This window comes from Lolium rigidum, chromosome 5, assembly GCF_022539505.1.
Source record: "Lolium rigidum isolate FL_2022 chromosome 5, APGP_CSIRO_Lrig_0.1, whole genome shotgun sequence".
Taxonomy (NCBI): Eukaryota; Viridiplantae; Streptophyta; class Magnoliopsida; order Poales; family Poaceae; genus Lolium; species Lolium rigidum.
Genome location: NC_061512.1, coordinates 247,060,820 through 247,080,287, shown reverse-complemented (window position 1 = coordinate 247,080,287; position 19,468 = coordinate 247,060,820). Strand labels below are relative to the sequence as shown.

At 47.0% G+C, this 19,468-nt stretch overlaps 3 protein-coding genes across 4 annotated transcripts; all 3 read left to right on the top strand.

Moving 5' to 3' along the window:
* The first annotated feature begins 7,909 nt into the window (after positions 1-7,909).
* On the top strand, positions 7,910-9,070 carry LOC124657409. Its single transcript, XM_047195964.1, has 2 exons — positions 7,910-8,159; positions 8,343-9,070. The coding sequence occupies exons 1-2, from the start codon at positions 7,910-7,912 to the stop codon at positions 9,068-9,070; spliced, it is 978 nt and encodes a 325-aa protein (XP_047051920.1).
* A 3,402-nt stretch (positions 9,071-12,472) lies between these two features.
* Positions 12,473-15,238, top strand: LOC124657408 (farnesylcysteine lyase-like). The gene is made up of 5 exons (XM_047195963.1): positions 12,473-12,955; positions 13,228-13,401; positions 13,879-14,238; positions 14,441-14,616; positions 14,754-15,238. The coding sequence occupies exons 1-5, from the start codon at positions 12,473-12,475 to the stop codon at positions 15,037-15,039; spliced, it is 1,479 nt and encodes a 492-aa protein (XP_047051919.1). The 3' UTR covers positions 15,040-15,238.
* A 698-nt stretch (positions 15,239-15,936) lies between these two features.
* LOC124651908 (thylakoidal processing peptidase 1, chloroplastic-like) lies at positions 15,937-18,873 on the top strand. Of its 2 annotated transcripts, XM_047190923.1 has the most exons (6): positions 15,937-16,205; positions 16,319-16,387; positions 16,464-16,532; positions 17,062-17,148; positions 17,649-17,716; positions 18,381-18,873. In XM_047190923.1, exons 1-6 carry the CDS (start codon positions 15,942-15,944, stop codon positions 18,448-18,450), a joined length of 627 nt encoding a protein of 208 aa, XP_047046879.1. In that variant the 5' UTR covers positions 15,937-15,941; the 3' UTR covers positions 18,451-18,873. The 2 variants fall into 2 exon arrangements, 1 of the variants encoding a protein (XP_047046879.1); XR_006987528.1 differs by lacking the exons at positions 15,937-16,205; positions 16,319-16,387; positions 16,464-16,532 and having other exon boundaries at positions 17,125-17,148; positions 17,426-17,716; positions 18,381-18,436.
* Positions 18,874-19,468: the final 595 nt, after the last annotated feature.

Here is a 19,468-nt window from a genome sequence, read left to right as displayed (position 1 = left end):
TTTCTGAAAGCAATATTAGCACTGATCCAGAACTTGGTCATGAAATCTCTTGTAACAGCTGGATCCACCACAAAACCACGTCCATCTGCCATAGGGTCACTCATGGGAAATATTGCATTTCGGTCAAGATCCTGTGGGAACTCTTGGCATCCAGACAAGATATGGCGCTTGAAGTGTGACACACCAATCCCTTGATGATACGACAATTTGGTTTGGCAATAAACACAGATAGCTTTTCCTTCAGCAGGTAGCTCTTTGAAAAAATCCCAAACTCTTGATCTTTTCTTGCTTCTGCGATTGTTGAGCTGAGTCACTTCATCCGCTCCTTCACGAAACTGTGATTGCTCCGCAGTTTGACTGGTTGACATTCTGACAATTGAAGTATTACTACTGAGTATCAGAAACTTAAGATGCTCCAAGTGAGACAGTGCAACTGCAGTAAATATGAGCAAACAATACCTGCAACAAGAGATCTGTCACTGTTCAGATTTATAGACTAAACACCATATATATAGATTACAAAGCTAGTTTAGAGATCATCAAAGACAGAGTGCTTGCTATGAATATAAACCCTCACACGAGAGCATTTACCGTGGCGATAGGAACTAATAACAAAAGGTAACAGAGAAGGAGGCTTGTTAACGGGAATAACCCAAGAATAAAATAAATATATGGATAACTCCAAAAGATTCACAATAACCCAAGCAGAGAATTCTAAACCTTGTCCCAACACATTATAGCTTTCATATCATGATCGATTGGTTTACATGACGCAAAGAAGAAACTTGATTTTTACTGCAAAGTTTCTGAAGAATATATAGCACACATCCTAACAGTTTTAATGTTAGGATTCACCTGACAGAAAGAGAAGTCAACAATTTTAATGTTCGGTCAGTTTCAGGGAACTGAGATACTGCAGGCAACAAGACATTTGAAATGGCCAAACTGAATGCAAATAATCCCCAGAGTGTTTCACCACACCATAGTCCATACCGGAGAACAGAACATAATAAGTAGAGGACTGCTTCAGTCTAAGCAAGCTTGAATGAGTAGCTACATCTTTCTACATACAGAATGTGAATACAACTTTGCAAGACGAATTGCAGGCAACAGCGGATGCAACCAAGTACGTACACCAATTAGTGCAAATCAAGAACAAGAGGCCACCTTGACAGAGAAAAGGCAGCTCACCTTGAGCTAGGGGAAGGGGCGGGCTTCAGGGTCCTGGTACTGGTGGCCAGGAGCTTCGGGGTTGTGCAGGCAGCGGCGGAGAGGTTCGTCGGAGTCCGGGTGGAAGGGATGGCGGAGACGTCTTGAGGAGGAGGTGGCGACTGTTAGGCTGTAGGCTCCTCTTCGGGCGTCGTTGGCTACCAACGGCATAGTCGGGGAAGGTAGTCCCGGCTCGCGATCGCCATCGAGTCTCCCGGCAAGCTTGGAGGATCTACGGTCGCCGACGGGCAGGGATATACGGTGGCGACGGAGCGGGCGGAGGGCAGCGGCGAAGCGGGCGATTGCCGGCGGCGGAGGGGCGGCTGCCGGAGTCGGGGGGGGCGGTTGCCGACGGCGGAGGGGCGGCTGCCGGAGTCGTGGGGGCGGTTGCCGACGGCGGGGGGGGGGGCGGTTTCCGGTGGCCGGCGGCGGAGGGGAGGTTGCCAGCAATGGAGGACCCTTATGCTGTGTTTGGATGTAAAGAATTGGCCTTGGAATCAAGGAATCTGGAATTAGAGGTCAATTTCCGCCGTTTGGAGTGGCCTGGGAATTAGAGACTGGAAATGCGGTGAAATTCCGAGGTACCGCTTCGCTCCGTGCAAGCCGCGCGCGAGACTTTCCGAGGGTTGGACCTCGGAATCGTGTGGAAAGTGTCCCCGCGAGCGACTCTCCCCCGCTTACCCCTTCGTCCCGAGACTCCTGGCGAGCGACGGACCCTGGCGAGGCGAGCGACTCCAGACGCGAACGCGACGGTCGGCGGCGGCGGCGCCCAGGTACGCCCCCTCCTCTTCTCCCTGGACGCGCCTCCCTCTCCTCGCCCTATCCCATGGCCGCTCCGGCGCGCGCCTTGGTCCTACCCCTTGGCCGCCCCTCTCCTCTCGCCGGTCCTAACCCTAGAAATCCCCATGGAAGAGCCCCGATGTCCTGCCGTCGACCTCGCCATCGAGCAGCCGCGAGTCGCCGTGCCGGCTCGTGGAGCCTGACCGCGCTGGGGCATGCGAACGGCGTTGCACCCGGGACTCAGCTCCCCGGCGGATCCTTTGACGAGGACGAATGTGGCGGCCGCACCAGTCGCCGTTGGTGAACGTCACAGGAATTAGTCGTCGCTCCTGGAATTGGGAATCGGTTTGCAAGGGATTGAATGGTCCTGTAGCCTCTGGTCTCCTTATCCAACCAGGGTCATAATTGGGCTGCCGAAATTGGCACATGTGCGAAAACGGTGGCCGTCGGAGGGTGAATAGCACCGGTTTTGGGTGGCTCCCTCCATGGCCTTGCTCAACTCCATTTATTCCTTGCTATGCAGCATCCATACAGTAGCAATTTTGGGCTGATATTGTGATTTGTTTTAATTGCAGATTTCTTGGAGAAGAACTAGCAGCTGAGGCCAATTGGAGGTATAAAATTTCTAGTTTTGACTCATTGTTTGATGTTTGGCTAGGGTACATGTGAATTTCTTACATATGTGCATCATATATAAATGTTTGTAGTTGATTGTCACGTAGACATGATTGTTTTGATGTGTGCATTGTAGCTATTTATCATGTCTCAACTAGACTATCCCATTTATTTTTGAATTATTGTTTGTTATAATCTCTCTTTGTTTCTCTAAAAAAACCCTTAGCAAGGTTTTTGTAACCAACGGGACTCGGAAACTTGAGAGGTCTTTTCCCTTTTCTTTCTCAATCACACAAAGTTTGCAAAAAATTGCAGTGGCTTTCGCATCCCAAATTGCTTTCTCTTTTGCCATCTATAGGTGTATACGATTAAATTAAATTTGCACAAACGAGAACTAGCAGTCAACATTATAGCAGTAATATTCACAGTTTCTAACAGCAGTTATATTACTTTCTAGCGACACTCATATTACATTCTAACAAACATTGCAGCACTCATAGTTTCTTAACATCACTTTATATGTACCAGCAAATAAACATCTATAGAATTTCAAAGGCAAGGTGCTGTGAATCAGTGGCAATTGAACGGGATTGAAAACATGTGCAGGCAACGTCTACAGTGGCAATTGCAAAAACAGTATGCAGGAAACATCTAGAGTGGCAAACTGGCAATTTCACCGGCATGTGCCCAGCACCCCATGTTTTGGCGGAAGACCGAGGCAAGGTGATGTCAATCAAATAAAAAATTGCAATCGTGTTTGCCTTGGTGAGGTTGGAGCCATTCATTCGAATAAACTACTGCTGAACGAATCTACTAGCAGCGCTGGAGCAAACCAAGATCGAGTGTATACCTTCACACGGACGCGAGGCGCGAGCGGCAACCGGATGAGCGAGCGCGACGCGCGGGTCGGCGGCCGGATGAGCTGGCGCGAGGCGTGGGTCGGCGGCCGGAGAAGCAGGAGGCGGCGGCCGGATGAACGGGCACGACGCAGCGGATGGATGAGCGGGCGACGGGCGGAAGTCGTGAGGAGTTGCCAGGAGGCGGCGGCCTGATGCGGGGGGCGGGGGTAAATCTGGAACTGGATTCCCCAAATCCACGGACTTTGGACCTGAAATTACACGGACCTAACTGGACTGGGCTTCGTTGGACTATGGGCGTGAACTGGACGTGAGGTCCATAACGGTGGATTCCTATGGACTTTTGACTTTTGACCATCCTGAGTGGCCTCCTGGCAACTCCTCACGACTTCCGCCCGTCGCCCGCTCATCCATCCGCTGCGTCGTGCCCGTTCATCCGGCCGCCGCCTCCTGCTTCTCCGGCCGCCGACCCACGCCTCGCGCCAGCTCATCCGGCCGCCGACCCGCGCGTCGCGCTCGCTCATCCGGTTGCCGCTCGCGCCTCGCGTCCGTGTGAAGGTATACACTCGATCTTGGTTTGCTCCAGCGCTGCTAGTAGATTCGTTCAGCAGTAGTTTATTCGAATGAATGGCTCCAACCTCACCAAGGCAAACACGATTGCAATTTTTTATTTGATTGACATCACCTTGCCTCGGTCTTCCGCCAAAACATGGGGTCTGGGCACATGCCGGTGAAATTGCCAGTTTGCCACTCTAGATGTTTCCTGCATACTGTTTTTGCAATTGCCACTGTAGACGTTGCCTGCATATGTTTTCAATCCCGTTCAATTGCCACTGATTCACAGCACCTTGCCTTTGAAATTCTATAGATGTTTATTTGCTGGTACATATAAAGTGATGTTAAGAAACTATGAGTGCTGCAATGTTTGTTAGAATGTAATATGAGTGTCGCTAGAAAGTAATATAACTGCTGTTAGAAACTGTGAATATTACTGCTATAATGTTGACTGCTAGTTCTCGTTTGTGCAAATTTAATTTAATCGTATACACCTATAGATGGCAAAAGAGAAAGCAATTTGGGATGCGAAAGCCACTGCAATTTTTTGCAAACTTTGTGTGATTGAGAAAGAAAAGGGAAAAGACCTCTCAAGTTTCCGAGTCCCGTTGGTTACAAAAACCTTGCTGAGGGTTTTTTTAGAGAAACAAAGAGAGATTATAACAAACAATAATTCAAAAATAAATGGGATAGTCTAGTTGAGACATGATAAATAGCTACAATGCACACATCAAAACAATCATGTCTACATGACAATCAACTACAAACATTTATATATGATGCACATATGTAAGAAATTCACATGTACCCTAGCCAAACATCAAACAATGAGTCAAAACTAGAAATTTTATACCTCCAATTGGCCTCAGCTGCTAGTTCTTCTCCAAGAAATCTGCAATTAAAACAAATCACAATATCAGCCCAAAATTGCTACTGTATGGATGCTGCATAGCAAGGAATAAATGGAGTTGAGCAAGGCCATGGAGGGAGCCACCCAAAACCGGTGCTATTCACCCTCCGACGGCCACCGTTTTCGCACATGTGCCAATTTCGGCAGCCCAATTATGACCCTGGTTGGATAAGGAGACCAGAGGCTACAGGACCATTCAATCCCTTGCAAACCGATTCCCAATTCCAGGAGCGACGACTAATTCCTGTGACGTTCACCAACGGCGACTGGTGCGGCCGCCACATTCGTCCTCGTCAAAGGATCCGCCGGGGAGCTGAGTCCCGGGTGCAACGCCGTTCGCATGCCCCAGCGCGGTCAGGCTCCACGAGCCGGCACGGCGACTGCGGCTGCTCGATGGCGAGGTCGACGGCAGGACATCGGGGCTCTTCCATGGGGATTTCTAGGGTTAGGACCGGCAGAGGAGAGGGGTGGCCAGGGGGTAGGGCTAAGGCGCGCGCCGGAGCGGCCATGGGATAGGGCGAGGAGAGGGAGGCGCGTCCAGGGAGAAGAGGAGGGGGCGTACCTGGGCGCCGCCGCCGCCGACCGTCGCGTTCGCGTCTGGAGTCGCTCGCCTCGCCAGGGTCCGTCGCTCGCCAGGAGTCTCGGGACGAAGGGGTAAGCGGGGAGAGTCGCTCGCGGGGACACTTTCCACACGATTCCGAGGTCCAACCCTCGGAAAGTCTCGCGCGCGGCTTGCACGGAGCGAAGCGGTACCTCGGAATTTCACCGCATTTCCGTCTCTAATTCCCAGGCCACTCCAAACGGCGGAAATTGACCTCTAATTCCAGATTCCTTGATTCCAAGGCAAATTCTTTACATCCAAACACAGCATAAGGGTCCTCCATTGCCGGCAACCTCCCTCCGCCGCCGGCCACCGGAAACCGCCCCCCCCCGCCGTCGGCAACCGCCCCCACGACTCCGGCAGCCGCCCCTCCGCCGTCGGCAACCGCCCCCCCCGACTCCGGCAGCCGCCCCTCCGCCGCCGGCAATCGCCCGCTTCGCCGCTGCCCTCCGCCCGCTCCGTCGCCACCGTATATCCCTGCCCGTCGGCGACCGTAGATCCTCCAAGCTTGCCGGGAGACTCGATGGCGATCGCGAGCCGGGACTACCTTCCCCGACTATGCCGTTGGTAGCCAACGACGCCCGAAGAGGAGCCTACAGCCTAACAGTCGCCACCTCCTCCTCAAGACGTCTCCGCCATCCCTTCCACCCGGACTCCGACGAACCTCTCCGCCGCTGCCTGCACAACCCCGAAGCTCCCGGCCACCGAGTACCGGGACCCTGAAGCCCGCCCCTTCCCCTAGCTCAAGGTGAGCTGCCTTTTCTCTGTCAAGGTGGCCTCTTTCTTGTTCTTGATTTGCACTAATTGGTGTACGTACTTGGTTGCATCCGCTGTTGCCTGCAATTCGTCTTGCAAAGTTGTATTCACATTCTGTATGTAGAAAGATGTAGCTACTCATTCAAGCTTGCTTAGACTGAAGCAGTCCTCTACTTATTATGTTCTGTTCTCCGGTATGGACTATGATGTGGTGAAACACTCTGCGGATTATTTGCATTCAGTTGGGCCATTTCAAATGTCTTATTGCCTGTAGTATCTCGGTTCCCTGAAACTGACCGAACATTAAAATTGTTGACTTCTCTTTCTGTCAGGTGAATCCTAACATTAAAACTGTTAGGATGTGTGCTATATATTCTTCGAAACTTTGCAGTAAAAATCAAGTTTCTTCTTTGCGTCATGTAAACCAATCGATCATGATATGAAAGCTATAATGTGTTGGGACAAGGTTTAGAATTCTCTGCTTGAGTTATTGTGAATCTTTTGGAGTTATCCATATATTTATTTTATTCTTGGGTTATTCCCGTTAACAAGCCTCCTTCTCTCGTTACCTTTTGTTATTAGTTCCTATCGCCACGGTAAATGCTCTCGTGTGAGGGTTTATATTCATAGCAAGCACTCTGTCTTTGATGATCTCTAAACTAGCTTTGTAATCTATATATATGGTGTTTAGTCTATAAATCTGAACAAGTGATGGATCTCTTGTTGCAGGTATTGTTTGCTCATATTTACTCGCAGCTTGCACTTGTCTCACTTGGAGCATCTTAAGTTTCGATACTCAGTAGTAATACTTCAATTGTCGAATGTCAACCAGTCAAACTGCGGAGCAATCACAGTTTCGTGAAGGAGCGGATGAAGTGACTCAGCTCAACAATCGCGAAGCAAGAAAAGATCAAGAGTTTGGGATTTTTTCAAAGAGCTACCTGCTGAAGGAAAAGCTATCTGTGTTTATTGCCAAACCAAATTGTCGTATCATCAAGGGATTGGTGTGTCACACTTCAAGCGCCATATCTTGTCTGGATGCCAAGAGTTCCCACAGGATCTTGACCGAAATGCAATATTTCCCATGAGTGACCCTATGGCAGATGGACGTGGTTTTGTGGTGGATCCAGCTGTTACAAGAGATTTCATGACCAAGTTCTGGATCAGTGCTAATATTGCTTTCAGAAAGATTGAAAATGGTTTTTTCAAGAAAATGATGAAGTCAGCACACCCAAGTTTGAATGTTCACACCTAAAAATTGTTCGAGTAAAAAAATGTTCAAATTTAACACTGTTCAAAATTTTAAAAAGTTCAAAAAATGAAAAATGCTTGGATTTAATTTTTTTGAAAAGGTTGAAATTCAAGATTTGAAAAAAGTTAAAAAATTGGTAAGAAAAATCAGAAAACCACGGAAAACCAAAACCGAAAACCGGAAAAAAAAAACAAGAGAAAACCTAGCCAGCACAATTCCTGTCATATCCATATACACACACTGAAGCTTAGATCGTCTCGATCGATCGGGTTTGTCAGTGATTGGCAAAGGTAATGGCAAGGCAAAGTGGCATGGCAGTGGCAGCTCCGCTAGGCTGGTGCTGCCTCCTAGTGGTGGCGCTTGCGCTAGGCGCCATGGGTAAGCCAATGCCTTCTCCCCGAAATGAGGACTACACTCCTCCTCCTCCTCCTCCCAATCCCGAGAATGGGGACGATCCCTGGGGTGGCGGGAGCGAATACGACCCTCCTCCTCCTCCCCTCGACAATTACTGGACCTTGGACGATGGGCATCCTCAGACCGAGGTCATGTCCTACTCCAACGGCCAGCCCTACCGTGCTGACTACAGCAAGCCAAACAAAATCTATACATGTGAAGATGACTGGGGTAAAAAGTGCATCGCACAGTGCCGGATCTCTGCCCCAAGTCCTGCTACATGTCTTGAAGCGATTGCGAGACGACATGCAGTATGTTCCTTGGTTCACCATCCATCCATCCATGCAAGCATGCACACATCATGACATTGCTTAATTAGTTGTCTCGATTGATTCTGATACCACTTCTATGTAGGGTGTGTAGTATTCCCGGGAACATCGTGTGGTGACCCTAGCTCTAGCTTCACCGGTGGCGATGGCGTCACCTTCTACTTCCACGGAAGGAGGGACCAGGACTTCTGCCTCGTCTCTGACACTGATCTCCATATCAACGCCCACTTGATCGGTAACCATAACCCCGCCAACGACCGTACCTTCACGTGGATACAGGCCCTCGGCATCACCTTCGGCGACCACCGACTCTACGTCGGTGCTCGCAAGGCCGTCGGGTGGGACGAGGACGAGGACCACATCGAGATCACCCTCGATGGTGAGCCTGTAAACGTAGACACCGCCAACAACGCTCGGTGGGTGTCCAAGGTCCTCCCCGATCTATCTGTGAAGCGCATAGACAATGTCAACTCGGTCAAGGTGGACCTCGCCGGCATGTTTACCATGTCGGCCAGCGCGGTGCCAATCAGCGACGAGGACTCGAAGATCCACAGCTATGGCAAGACCATGAAGGATAGCCTCATGCACCTTAACCTCCGCTTCAATTTCCATTCTCTCACGAACACCGTCGACGGTGTCCTTGGCCAGACCTACCGGATGGACTACGTAAACAAGATGAACGTCACTGCCAAGATGCCAATCATGGGTGGGGCGCCAAAGTACCTCTCACCTGGGCTCTTCTCCACCGATTGTGCCGTCTCCAAGTTCCACGTAAACACTCGTGGTAGCCATGTCCTTGCCTTGGCAGCGTAAATTGAGCCTCCAAGCGGATGCTCAATCACATATCCATGGTATCAGTGAATAGTTCAATTGCCGATGCAAACATGCTAGTTGACCGCATATAATTGTATATTGCACAAGAAGAAATTAATAAGGTGTATGAAGCAATGTTTTAATCATTTCAGTCGTTTTAATCTACGCAACATCCCTTTTTTTGTCACTTTTTCCCCCATAATCTGTAATATTGGAAGTGCACTAACTAACATAGATGCGAATATAAATCGGCTGGGGACTTGAGTTACATATAATTGATGGAAGCTGCAAGATTAAGCGGCATGAGGCAGCCGTATTTGTTTCCTTTCTTGGCAATTGTTAGTTATATATGTTGACATATGGAAAATTAACTCGGTCTTTTTATGAAAGTTAGGGTGTGCATTAACTAATATACGGAGTATATGTGGATGTGCCTGATTGTGGACCTGAGTGGCTGAGTTACAGAATTGGCTTTGCTTTTTCTTTGATCCAGCCTTCAACCTCGTAGGGCGCTAAAAGCGTGTGATGGCAGCAGCCAGGTTAAGCTGCATCAGACAACTGTAGTTGTTTTCTTTCTTCATTTGCAAGAATTAAGTTGACATGTTCTATTTGGACAAAAATTTCAATCAATTTTAATTTCTAAATTGGAAAAGTTGTGAGTGAGCAGGTGCTCACTACACACCCATACTTTTTTGAGTTTGCCATTTTTGTATCTCACAAATTACATAAAGTATGATTTTGAAACTTCGTTGGTAACTGAAAAAAGTACAATTGGAATGTAGGGAAATTGTTCATATTTCCTTTCAGAAATTTAAAATTTCCAAATATTTAAATTTAATTTTTTAGTTATATATTTAATATTATTTAGTATCATAAAAATCCTGAAATATTTTTCCTATACTCCCTTCGTTTCAATCTATAATGCCTATAGATTTTCTACACAGTAATTAGCGCAAGTCAGTTTTTAACACAAAACCTCCTAACGAGTCCAACCACGATCTCGAAATAGGAGAGAAATAAGGAAAGTCAAAACAGAATCCGGGAAATCTCTCTGCCATTAAAGAAAATCTCCCGATCCCCCATTCAGTTGATCGGTGGAAGGGGTTTTTTGCAAATAAACACAGATCTACTCTTATATTATGAAACAAATGCAGAAAATCTGTAGGCATTATAGATTGAAACGGAGGGAGTACTATATATATGTTTCAGTGAACTGAAAATTTTAAAGCTCAAAGGTTCTATAGTGTGAGAGTCTGAGAGATAAAAAAAAGAGTACATCGAGAGATAAAAAATTCTAGCGCGAATCTTGATGCACCTATGAGCACCTGCTCAGGCAATTTTCTCTCAGCAGTTTCTAAATGTTCGATTTGTTCAAAGATCATGCATCGGTGCACACATTTCTTATTCATTTTGTATGAGCTCGCTGCGGTGACTCATGCGCTGGTGAAGAAGGGTGACAATGGTTGCATTTTGCCCCCCTCCTCCTCAACCTAGCTTGTTCATCATTCTCCATCTGCTCCCATATAGGAAGGTCATTGAAGTTGGACGGTGGTGGAGGTGGTAGATCTCACGGTAGGAGGACATGTATTGGGCCTAGGCATTTGCGAGGAAGTTATGGTTGATGGGAAGAATAGCTTTGTGTGGCTGACATACCTGGCCAAGGGAAGCCCGACAGCATGCCTCCGAGCCGGACCTAGGCCTGATTTTTTGGCCAGACGGTCGGGGCGGGCCTAGGACTTGATTTTTCGCAATTTAATGAAGAAGCCCGGGCCAAGGCCCGACGGGCTTTCTATCTGATGAGCCGGGCTTAGGCCTAATTTTTCGGCCCGACAGTCGGGCCAGGCTGGGCCTAGGCCAAGATTTTCTGCGTCGGGCTTTGGTCGGCCTAGCCCGAGAAATTCCTAGGTATAGTGGTTGCGTTATTGTGTCATAGAGTAGCCGACGTTAGATGGCGTCGGGGCCTAGGGCACGACGCGGGAGGGCGAAGGGTGTGCCATTGAGCCGAAGAATCACTCAATAATATTAGAATTTCTATTAAAGGTTAATCTATGATTTAGACCTATGTGCAACAAAAGATTTACTATTTTGTAAATAAAACAATATAAAAGTAACTATTGCGCAGCCGTCTTAGCAACTACTAGAGGTTATATATGCACATTGCACGTCTTGACATTATAGAGGGTGTTTGATAATTAACAGAAGAACTATACGGTCCCTTAAATGTGTGATGGTCTGTGCAATTTTCTCATCACCCGCACGCACAACAACCTGCTGCCTTGAAGATAACACTTGAGCGTTTCACCCATGATTGTCTTCCTTGTGGCCCTCACCTCCAGAAACAAAAGATTCCAACAATCCCGGATTGTTTTTTTTGTGTGGACGACATAAGACTATTGAGCATACTGTCTTATTCTGTCAATTTGCTCGTGAAGTCTGGAATCTGTTCAGATTATCTGATTAATCTTCAGCATCAACATTTCACCTTAACTCGGGTATGGACACTAGATTCCTAGAACCATGCTCGCATGAAAGCGACAACGATGGTTGTTACAATTTGGCACATTTGGGATGCAAGGAACAAAGTTGGTGCCGGTGAGCCCATATGATGCATCACAACTCTGTTGTTGCAAAAGCTCTAGCATACATCCAGATGATTACTACACATCTATACAAACCTTCTATCAGTCATAGACGTCGGACCACTTCTTCAGTTTTTGAATGGTCTGAGCCCGCCGGCTAGTACGATTCTTTTTTTTTTTGAGATCAGCTAGTACGATTCTGATTAATATCGATGCAACGATCTTCTCTGCTTCCCGTCGGATGGGGGTGGGCTTCGTTATTCCAGACCACACCGGAGATCGCGCAATCAATCTTGCAAAAGATGAAGGCTTTCCTAAGATCATCATCAATTCTATTTTCCTTGTTGTTGTGAATCGAGTGATTTCAGAGCATGATGACATATCTCTTTATGGCCCTATTATACATGACATTAGATGACTGGTGGCCTCTTTTTCTTCATGTTCCATGACATGTTCTTCGTGGTTTAAACCTTGCTCCTCATACTATAGCCTGAGTGAATCTTTAGATCGTGTTGCGTGGCATGGTGTTGCTCTGGATTGCATATGTGAGATCCTTTATAATGACATTATAATTATGTGATCAATAAAGTTCAGTGCTTGAAAAAACCCGGCTGCCCAATCTGTTTTGAAAGAAAAATGGTTTCTCATGAAAAGATACTACTCCCTCCGTCCGGATTTAATGGACGCGAGTAGATGTGGTTTTCAGCTAGCATCGTTGAGAAGCATAGGTTGGATTGCGTCAATTAAAAACGTCCAGAGGTAGTACTAGAGTAGGAAAATGATTTCTATGGAAGAAAAGATTCAGAAGGCGTTGACTTTCTCGATGCCGCCCCTCGTCGTCCACATCGTCCTCCTCCTGCTACCGTCCCTCCTCGCCGCCACCGCCACCGCCGACGACATCTGCATCGTCGGCAGCGGCATCTCGGGCGCCTCCACCGCCTTCTTCCTCACCAACTACACCACCTCCCTCCCTCAGCTCCGCGTCTTCGAGCGCCGGGGAAAGGTCGGCGGCCGCCTCGCCACCGTCACCATCGGCGGCGAAGATTTCGAGGCCGGCGGCGCCATCATCCACCCCCGCAACCTCCACGTGCGACGCTTCGCCGCCCTCCTCGGCCTCTCCGCCAGGGACGACGGCGACGACGACTGGCTCGGAATCTGGGACGGCGGCCGCTTCGTGTTCAGTACCCTCCGGCCGCCGCCGCCGGGAAGCTCCTGGCTGCGCCGCAGGCTGCACGGCCTCGCCAACTCGCTCGTGCTGCTCAGGCGCTATGGCCTCTCGCTGCTCAAGATGGACAGCTTTGTGCAGGTTTGCTTTCGCCCTCTCTTCTTTTCTCTTGCTCTTGTATGATTTCATCAAGACCATGGTCTCAGTTCACTAACTGCAGTGGCATCCTGATATCTCAGCAAGCAGTTCCCATTTGTCTGTTCATCTAATAGATAATCTGACTTACAGTTTGACTGGGCATGATTGCCGTATAAATCGTCTTTGCTTTCCGTTACCTTTTCTTCGTTGAGATGAACAGATGATTATATTCTCTACCGTGATGAAGTGCATTAAATACTCACATTGTTATGCAGGAAATGTTGCAAAAATTTCTGCTATACTACAATGGGTTTGAGTCCCGCCCTGTGTTCGACAGCGTTGAGGAGATGCTCAAGTGGTCGGGCCTGTATGGGCTCACTCAGAGGACTCTAGAGGAGGAGCTCATTGATGCTGGGCTGAATTCTCAAACTATATCAGAGCTTGTCACCGTAAGTTTCAATTTTTTTTCCCCTTCATCTAAATTGATAGCCCACAGTTCTCTGTTTTGGGGATATTCCGAACTATTCTATGATGCTCTGACTGTTGTATATTTGAAACTTCCTGGTACTTAATAGCCATCTTGCACTTTCTTCATGTATAGTACCTATTTAGCTCAAAAATTATCATCTTAAATATTGTTTGTGACATTTCCCTATTTGAAGAGGGATTCTCTAGGACCAACGGAGATTTAACAAAACACTTTTATACTTCAAATCCTCAGCAGGCCTAACTAGCAAAGCATATTATAAATCAGATAGTAATCAGGTCTAATTTGCTAGTGTGTTCTGCACAATGTAGAGTACACCATTAGCTGAAAAATCTTGACATGGTAATTCTGAAGAAACCTTTGGTCTTGCTGACATGTTTTTTAGAACCACGTTGGTAATCATTGTTCTGCTATAATGTTGCCCCCCTGTCCTTGATAGGTGATAACAAGGATCAACTATGGACAAAGCGTGAGTATAAGTGGCCTTGCGGGCGCTGTGTCTTTAGCTGGCTCCGAGTCTGGATTATGGGCTATCAAAGGAGGAAACTGGCAGCTAGCTGCTGGGTTGCTTAAGACTGCTAACGCCACCTTGCATCTCCAAGAAGGCATAGACTCAATCTCTGATGCAGGGGATTACTACGTTCTGAAATCCAATGAAGGGCATGAATATAACTGTAAGGTGACGGTTGTTGCAACACCACTCGACGAGGTGAACATTAAATTTGCCCCTCCAATCTCCATTCCACCGAGGAAGATGCAGCACACCCATGCAACATTTGTCAAGGGCCTCTTGAACCCTGTAAGTGTTCTTTGCTCTTCCGTCGTCCTTCGTTTCTATATGTATATTTCAAGAAAAAGCATGGAGATTTTGGACTTAAAATGAATGACCAGCAAATAACAACTAGTAGCTGATAAATTGATGCTCAGTAAGCACTAAACCTGTCCAGTCTTCATTTGTTATATCACGAATAACCACTTACCTTGTGCCATTTGTAATGCAGGAATTCTTTGGTTTGGGCTCAGTTTCAGATATTCCACAGCTGATAGCAACCATGGAGCTCCCGGATATCCCTTTCTCATCCATCTCAGTTCTGAAGAAGCATGGGGAGCATGACATGACTTACAAGGTGTTCTCGCGCGCGAAGCTGAATGACACTTTACTGGACCAGATCTTCAGGTAAGCACTTCAGTAGAGTAGACCGATATACGGTAGTAGTTAAATGAGTCATGAATATTTTTTGTGTGACTGCGTGACATCTTTAGTGCCTGACTCTTTTATGTGGCACGGCCAATGCCAATGCACAACGTATACAGCACAAGGGAGGAGACCATCCGGATAGACTGGCCTGCTTACCCCCACTACCATGCCCCTGAAGATTTCGCGCCGATCATACTGGACGGGAAACACCTGTACTACGTGAACAGCTTCGAGAGTGCTGCGAGCGCCATGGAGACGGGCGCTGTCGCAGCGGAAAACGTGGCAAGGCTCATCATCTCAAGGCTGCCTCTTGGCCTGCGAGCCGGGCTCTCGTCGGCGGTGTCTGAGCTTCACATCAAATCGTTCTCTGGCGAGCAAGATTCTGGGAGGGTAGACCTGTGAATGTTGAAGACAATGCTTAGTTATGATGCCCAGAGTCGCTGTAGCCCCCCTGTTTCTGTACACGCATTGCAGGCTGTGTAGTGGAGTGTGGACCTGATGTATATACAATACAGGTAAAACAAAATACAGATTTAATAACAATTTTGCACTGTGTGTAATACTTTGAAGTACAGTACGTATGTAGAAGCAAAAAATGTGACATCATGTATCAGATATTCAGTTTAATCCAGAAACAAAAATAAAGCTGTGGTAGAAATGCAAGATAAGAGACATTTGTTTGTAATATTCCTTGGATCCAGTTCCCTATAACATGAAAAAACAAACATTTACTGAAATTTACCAAATCTGTGTGACCTCCAAGTCCCAGGGCAGATTGGTCATTTTCCTTGCTATTCTGAAAACACACTCCACTATAGTTCACTCTAGTCTCAATGTGTCTCCAGCTGGTCTACTTGCAAACAATGCGACGTTCTGCATTCAAAATCTACTCATGCACATAATGTTTGACCATACATAATTTTTTTGAACTGGACCATACATAATTCAACCACATGCATCCCTATGACATACAAACAACAAAATTTGAAATCTGACGAACTTTGTACAGACCAAGACCGAGGGTAGGCTGGTCATTTCCGTTCCCAAGCAAGCTGGCTCGAACACACTCCGCTCGCAAGTCCCAAGCAAGCTGGTCTGGCTTCCTCGGTTACAGTGAGGCGAAGGAGTCTTGCTGCGGAAGGAAACCGAAAACCACCATTTTTTCCCTCACAAAAAAAAGACATTTTCCCACCACCATTACTACGAGTCAGTCTTCCTCCGCACCTCACCACACCCCACTCCCCACTCCCCCCGGAGAGACGAAGAAGGCGGCGGAGGAGGGGATCCAATTCACTCCGATGGCGATGGCTCCGCCGCGTCTGCTGCGGGGCCTCATCGCGCCGCTGCCGCCGTCCGACTGGCTGCCGTGCAACCAGCTGGTCGCCTCCGCCAGCTCGCTCCTGCACCGCTGGCTCCCCTCGCTCGCCCTCCCGCGCGGCTGCCCCGACGGCTTCAAGCTCCTCCTCGTCCTGCTCCTCGTCTCCGCCGCCCTCGCCGAGGTCCGCTTCGTCGCCTCCTCCTCCATGGCGCCCACGCTCCGCCCCGGCGACCGCGCCGTCGCCGAAAAGGTACCTCCTTTTTTCCGTTCCCCCCTTAAACCTACCTAGATCTCTTCCATTTTACTCGCCTGGCTTGGATCTGTGCCGATTGACGAACCAAATGGTTGCTTTTGCTTGCTCAGGTCAGTTATCTGTTCCGGAGTCCGGCTGTGGGCGACATCGTCTTCTTCAGAGTGCCCATGGCGCTGCAGGTAGGTTTGCCTCCCTTCTCCTCCTTTCCCTCTACACAGTCTGGCCGATGATGCTCATTGCCCTGTTTCTTGGCAGAATTGCGGCCTGAATAAAGATGTTGTATTTATCAAGAGGGTGCTTGCAACCCCTGGGGATTTCATCGAGGTATACTATTACATTATTACATCTCTGCTACTACTACTTACTGCTACATACATTCATTCGTTTATTCGTCTTGCTGGTTGAGATGTGCTCCTTGTTCGAGCAAAGGCGGCACTACCAATGCTTTCAGCTAATCCACCCACCTTGTTGTCATTCATACATTCATCCTACACATAAATTCTGCTTGCTGGAGCAAGATGTGTATGTTCATTCATTTATTCATTCTGCTGATTGAAATATACTGCCTGCTTGAGCAATGCGACGCCACCCTTGTCTTCCACTCACATTCATTTACCATGACATATGCTGCTTGCTTGAGCAAGATGCATAGGTGCATTCATTTATTCATTCTGCTGATCGAAATATGCTGCCTGCTTGAGCAATGCGGCGCAGAATTGTCTTCCACCCGCATTGATTCTATCATGATTATTCACAAATGTTGCCTGCGCAAAGACCACATATATCTTCAGATGCATATATTGTCCCTAAGTCTGGATGCCCACATTGTACTTACACACTCACCTTTTCACAGGTTCGACAAGGCCAACTTATTGTTAACGGTGTTGTGCATAAGGAAACCTACATTGCAACCCAAAGCTCATACACAATGGAGGCCATGGTTTGTTGCATCTCTTCTTTGTCTGTGAGCATTGTCTCCTGCGTAAAATGCATTCTTGGTCATCGAACTTGCCATGAAACTTTGAATACGCTAGTTACGGTGATAGTTCCAGCAGTGTTTGACAGAGCCAGTTTGAGGTGCTTTTTGCAAACAAACAAAAAACACTGAGGAGTTGCTATTGCGATGACCAAGGCGGGTCTTGATGACAGTTTCCATGACCGAGAATGCATTTTACTCTTTATCTCCTTGAACAACATTGAGGAGTTGCTATTGCCAGGTCCAGAGATAGCACCCTAAATGCTATCGCAAATTGACTATACCACTGCAAGAGGATGACCAAATGTGGCACAGCTGCTCCGTGTTGTTGACTTCCTGAGTGCCTCGTTGTTCTAACTTAACAACAGGCCTCAGATGGTGGATGATCTCTTCCTCCCCCTATTCTTTTTATCTGCTTAGTTCTATGCCCAGATCCCATACTGAAACCATGCATCTTTCTGCAGCGCCTCCCGGAGGGCCATGTATTTGTCATGGGTGATAACCGTAATAATAGCTGCGATTCCCGTGCTTGGTAAGGAACACATCCACTCCCACTCTAGGCCCATTTTCATGTACATGTTCTGTAAAGCATTGCTCTTGTCTAGAGATTATTATAAAGTGCTTTGACTGTTGAGGAAATCTTTTGCTAAGTTGCATTAGTAGATTGATGTATGATAGGAGATTGAATTGCCATGATAATTGATAAGCATTCATTTCAATCTGTAATGCCCCGCAAGATAAGAACGCACATATGTGTTTGAGTTGCCAGAATGTCCAAGAATTTTCTCAGTTGTAGTTGGTCTTTCATGGCTGTATGGTTGTTGAGGAAATCTTGTGCTAGTAAGAATGTAAGTCCATGCTTTTCACAAAACAAAAAAAAAAAAACTTTTGGCTAGATCCAATATGATTGCACATTGAATTGCTGCATGTTATGACTTAAGAGCAGAATGCTAAATATGTTTTGTAGTTACCAGATGATATGTGCTTTAAGGGATTTGTAAGTTACAGTTGCTTTATTTTAGCTGTATGACTACTTTTAATTGTTCTTTTCTACTACCTCGGTTCTGTTTTAATCGACGCGGCCATCTACTAGCATCATGCACATATACTCAACAGGCCCGCGTCGATTAAATGCGTACTGAGGGAGTAGATATTGTTTGGGAACCAGTACTAATCATCGATGCTTGTGCTGACAGGGGGCCTCTTCCTATAGGCAACATTGTTGGAAGATACATGATGTCTTTTACTAGATCCTCTTTCCAATAGCCAAGGTGAAGAGGTTTGATGACCTCCGGCATTGTCAAACCCCTTGATTATGTTGATATCGAGCTATGTTGGGCCTTGTGCCCTTCATCTGTACATCTTTCCACTAGCCAAGCTGAAGAGGCTTGATGATTTCCAGCATTGACGAATTGCATTTCCGTAGTTGTGTACTGACTGAATCCTGGGGAGAACAAATAGCGACTTTGTAGCCTCTGTCACACACCCTGGTCTGTCAGTCGTTTGGGTTACCTAGCTGTTCAATCGTATCGTGATGTTTTAATATGTATCGCGTGCGTGAATCCAGTACCTATTACTCGGTAGAAGTTTGAAAATTGTAGTGGTGTTTCTTTACTGCCTGTTAATAATTCAGTGATTTCCCTTTGGGCGTTGATGCCTCGAAGTTATTATGTAGTGAAATGTGGTTGATGTTGACTGTTGAGGGTGCTGCAGTTTTTTTTTCGATATCATCAATGGGAAAATATCAACATATCACAAGAATTATATAGTCAATATCAAGCGGACTTAAGCTTTCAGATAACGTCATCATACTCTGTAAGTTAGTTCCTGTTAGTGAACCGAGGCATAGCCCGGATGGTTGCCGGGTGCTGATAGGGCTTCTTACCCCAAGTCGCATTTTTTTAAGTTAGTTCTGTTAGATTTGTTTAGAGGAGTGGATTTTTTTTGTTTTGAAACTAGAAGAGTGGATTTTATGCGCACACCCATGGGTGGGAGTGTGTTCTGAACCGTCGATAGACCTCTTTTCTAAATAAAATAAAAAAGAGAAATAATGTATGGGTGTGATTATTTCTCGGTTAGCTGAAAAACTACCTCTCAGTTGACTAAAAGCAAATCCAACTAGTCAGAGTATTTTTCTTAGCTGCATGTCCACTTTCAACTAAAAAATTACAATTTCATTTCCACTTGCACTTGAAAAAAACTTAGTTGCAACCTAGTTTGTAACTCATATACACGAACCAAGATCTAATCAAGAGACGGCAAAACTGCTAACAAGTATTTGCTA

Coding starts and splice junctions, on each gene's coding strand:
- LOC124657409 (XM_047195964.1), top strand. CDS start 7,910: ATGGGTAAGCCAATGCCTTCTCCCCGAAATGAGGACTACACTCCTCCT. Junction 8,160..8,342: donor TACATGTGAAGATGACTGGG/GTAAAAAGTGCA, acceptor ACTTCTATGTAG/GGTGTGTAGTATTCCCGGGA.
- LOC124657408 (XM_047195963.1), top strand. CDS start 12,473: ATGCCGCCCCTCGTCGTCCACATCGTCCTCCTCCTGCTACCGTCCCTC. Junction 12,956..13,227: donor AGATGGACAGCTTTGTGCAG/GTTTGCTTTCGC, acceptor ATTGTTATGCAG/GAAATGTTGCAAAAATTTCT. Junction 14,239..14,440: donor TCAAGGGCCTCTTGAACCCT/GTAAGTGTTCTT, acceptor TTTGTAATGCAG/GAATTCTTTGGTTTGGGCTC.
- LOC124651908 (XM_047190923.1), top strand. CDS start 15,942: ATGGCTCCGCCGCGTCTGCTGCGGGGCCTCATCGCGCCGCTGCCGCCG. Junction 16,533..17,061: donor CCCCTGGGGATTTCATCGAG/GTATACTATTAC, acceptor ACCTTTTCACAG/GTTCGACAAGGCCAACTTAT. Junction 17,717..18,380: donor AGCTGCGATTCCCGTGCTTG/GTAAGGAACACA, acceptor TTGTGCTGACAG/GGGGCCTCTTCCTATAGGCA.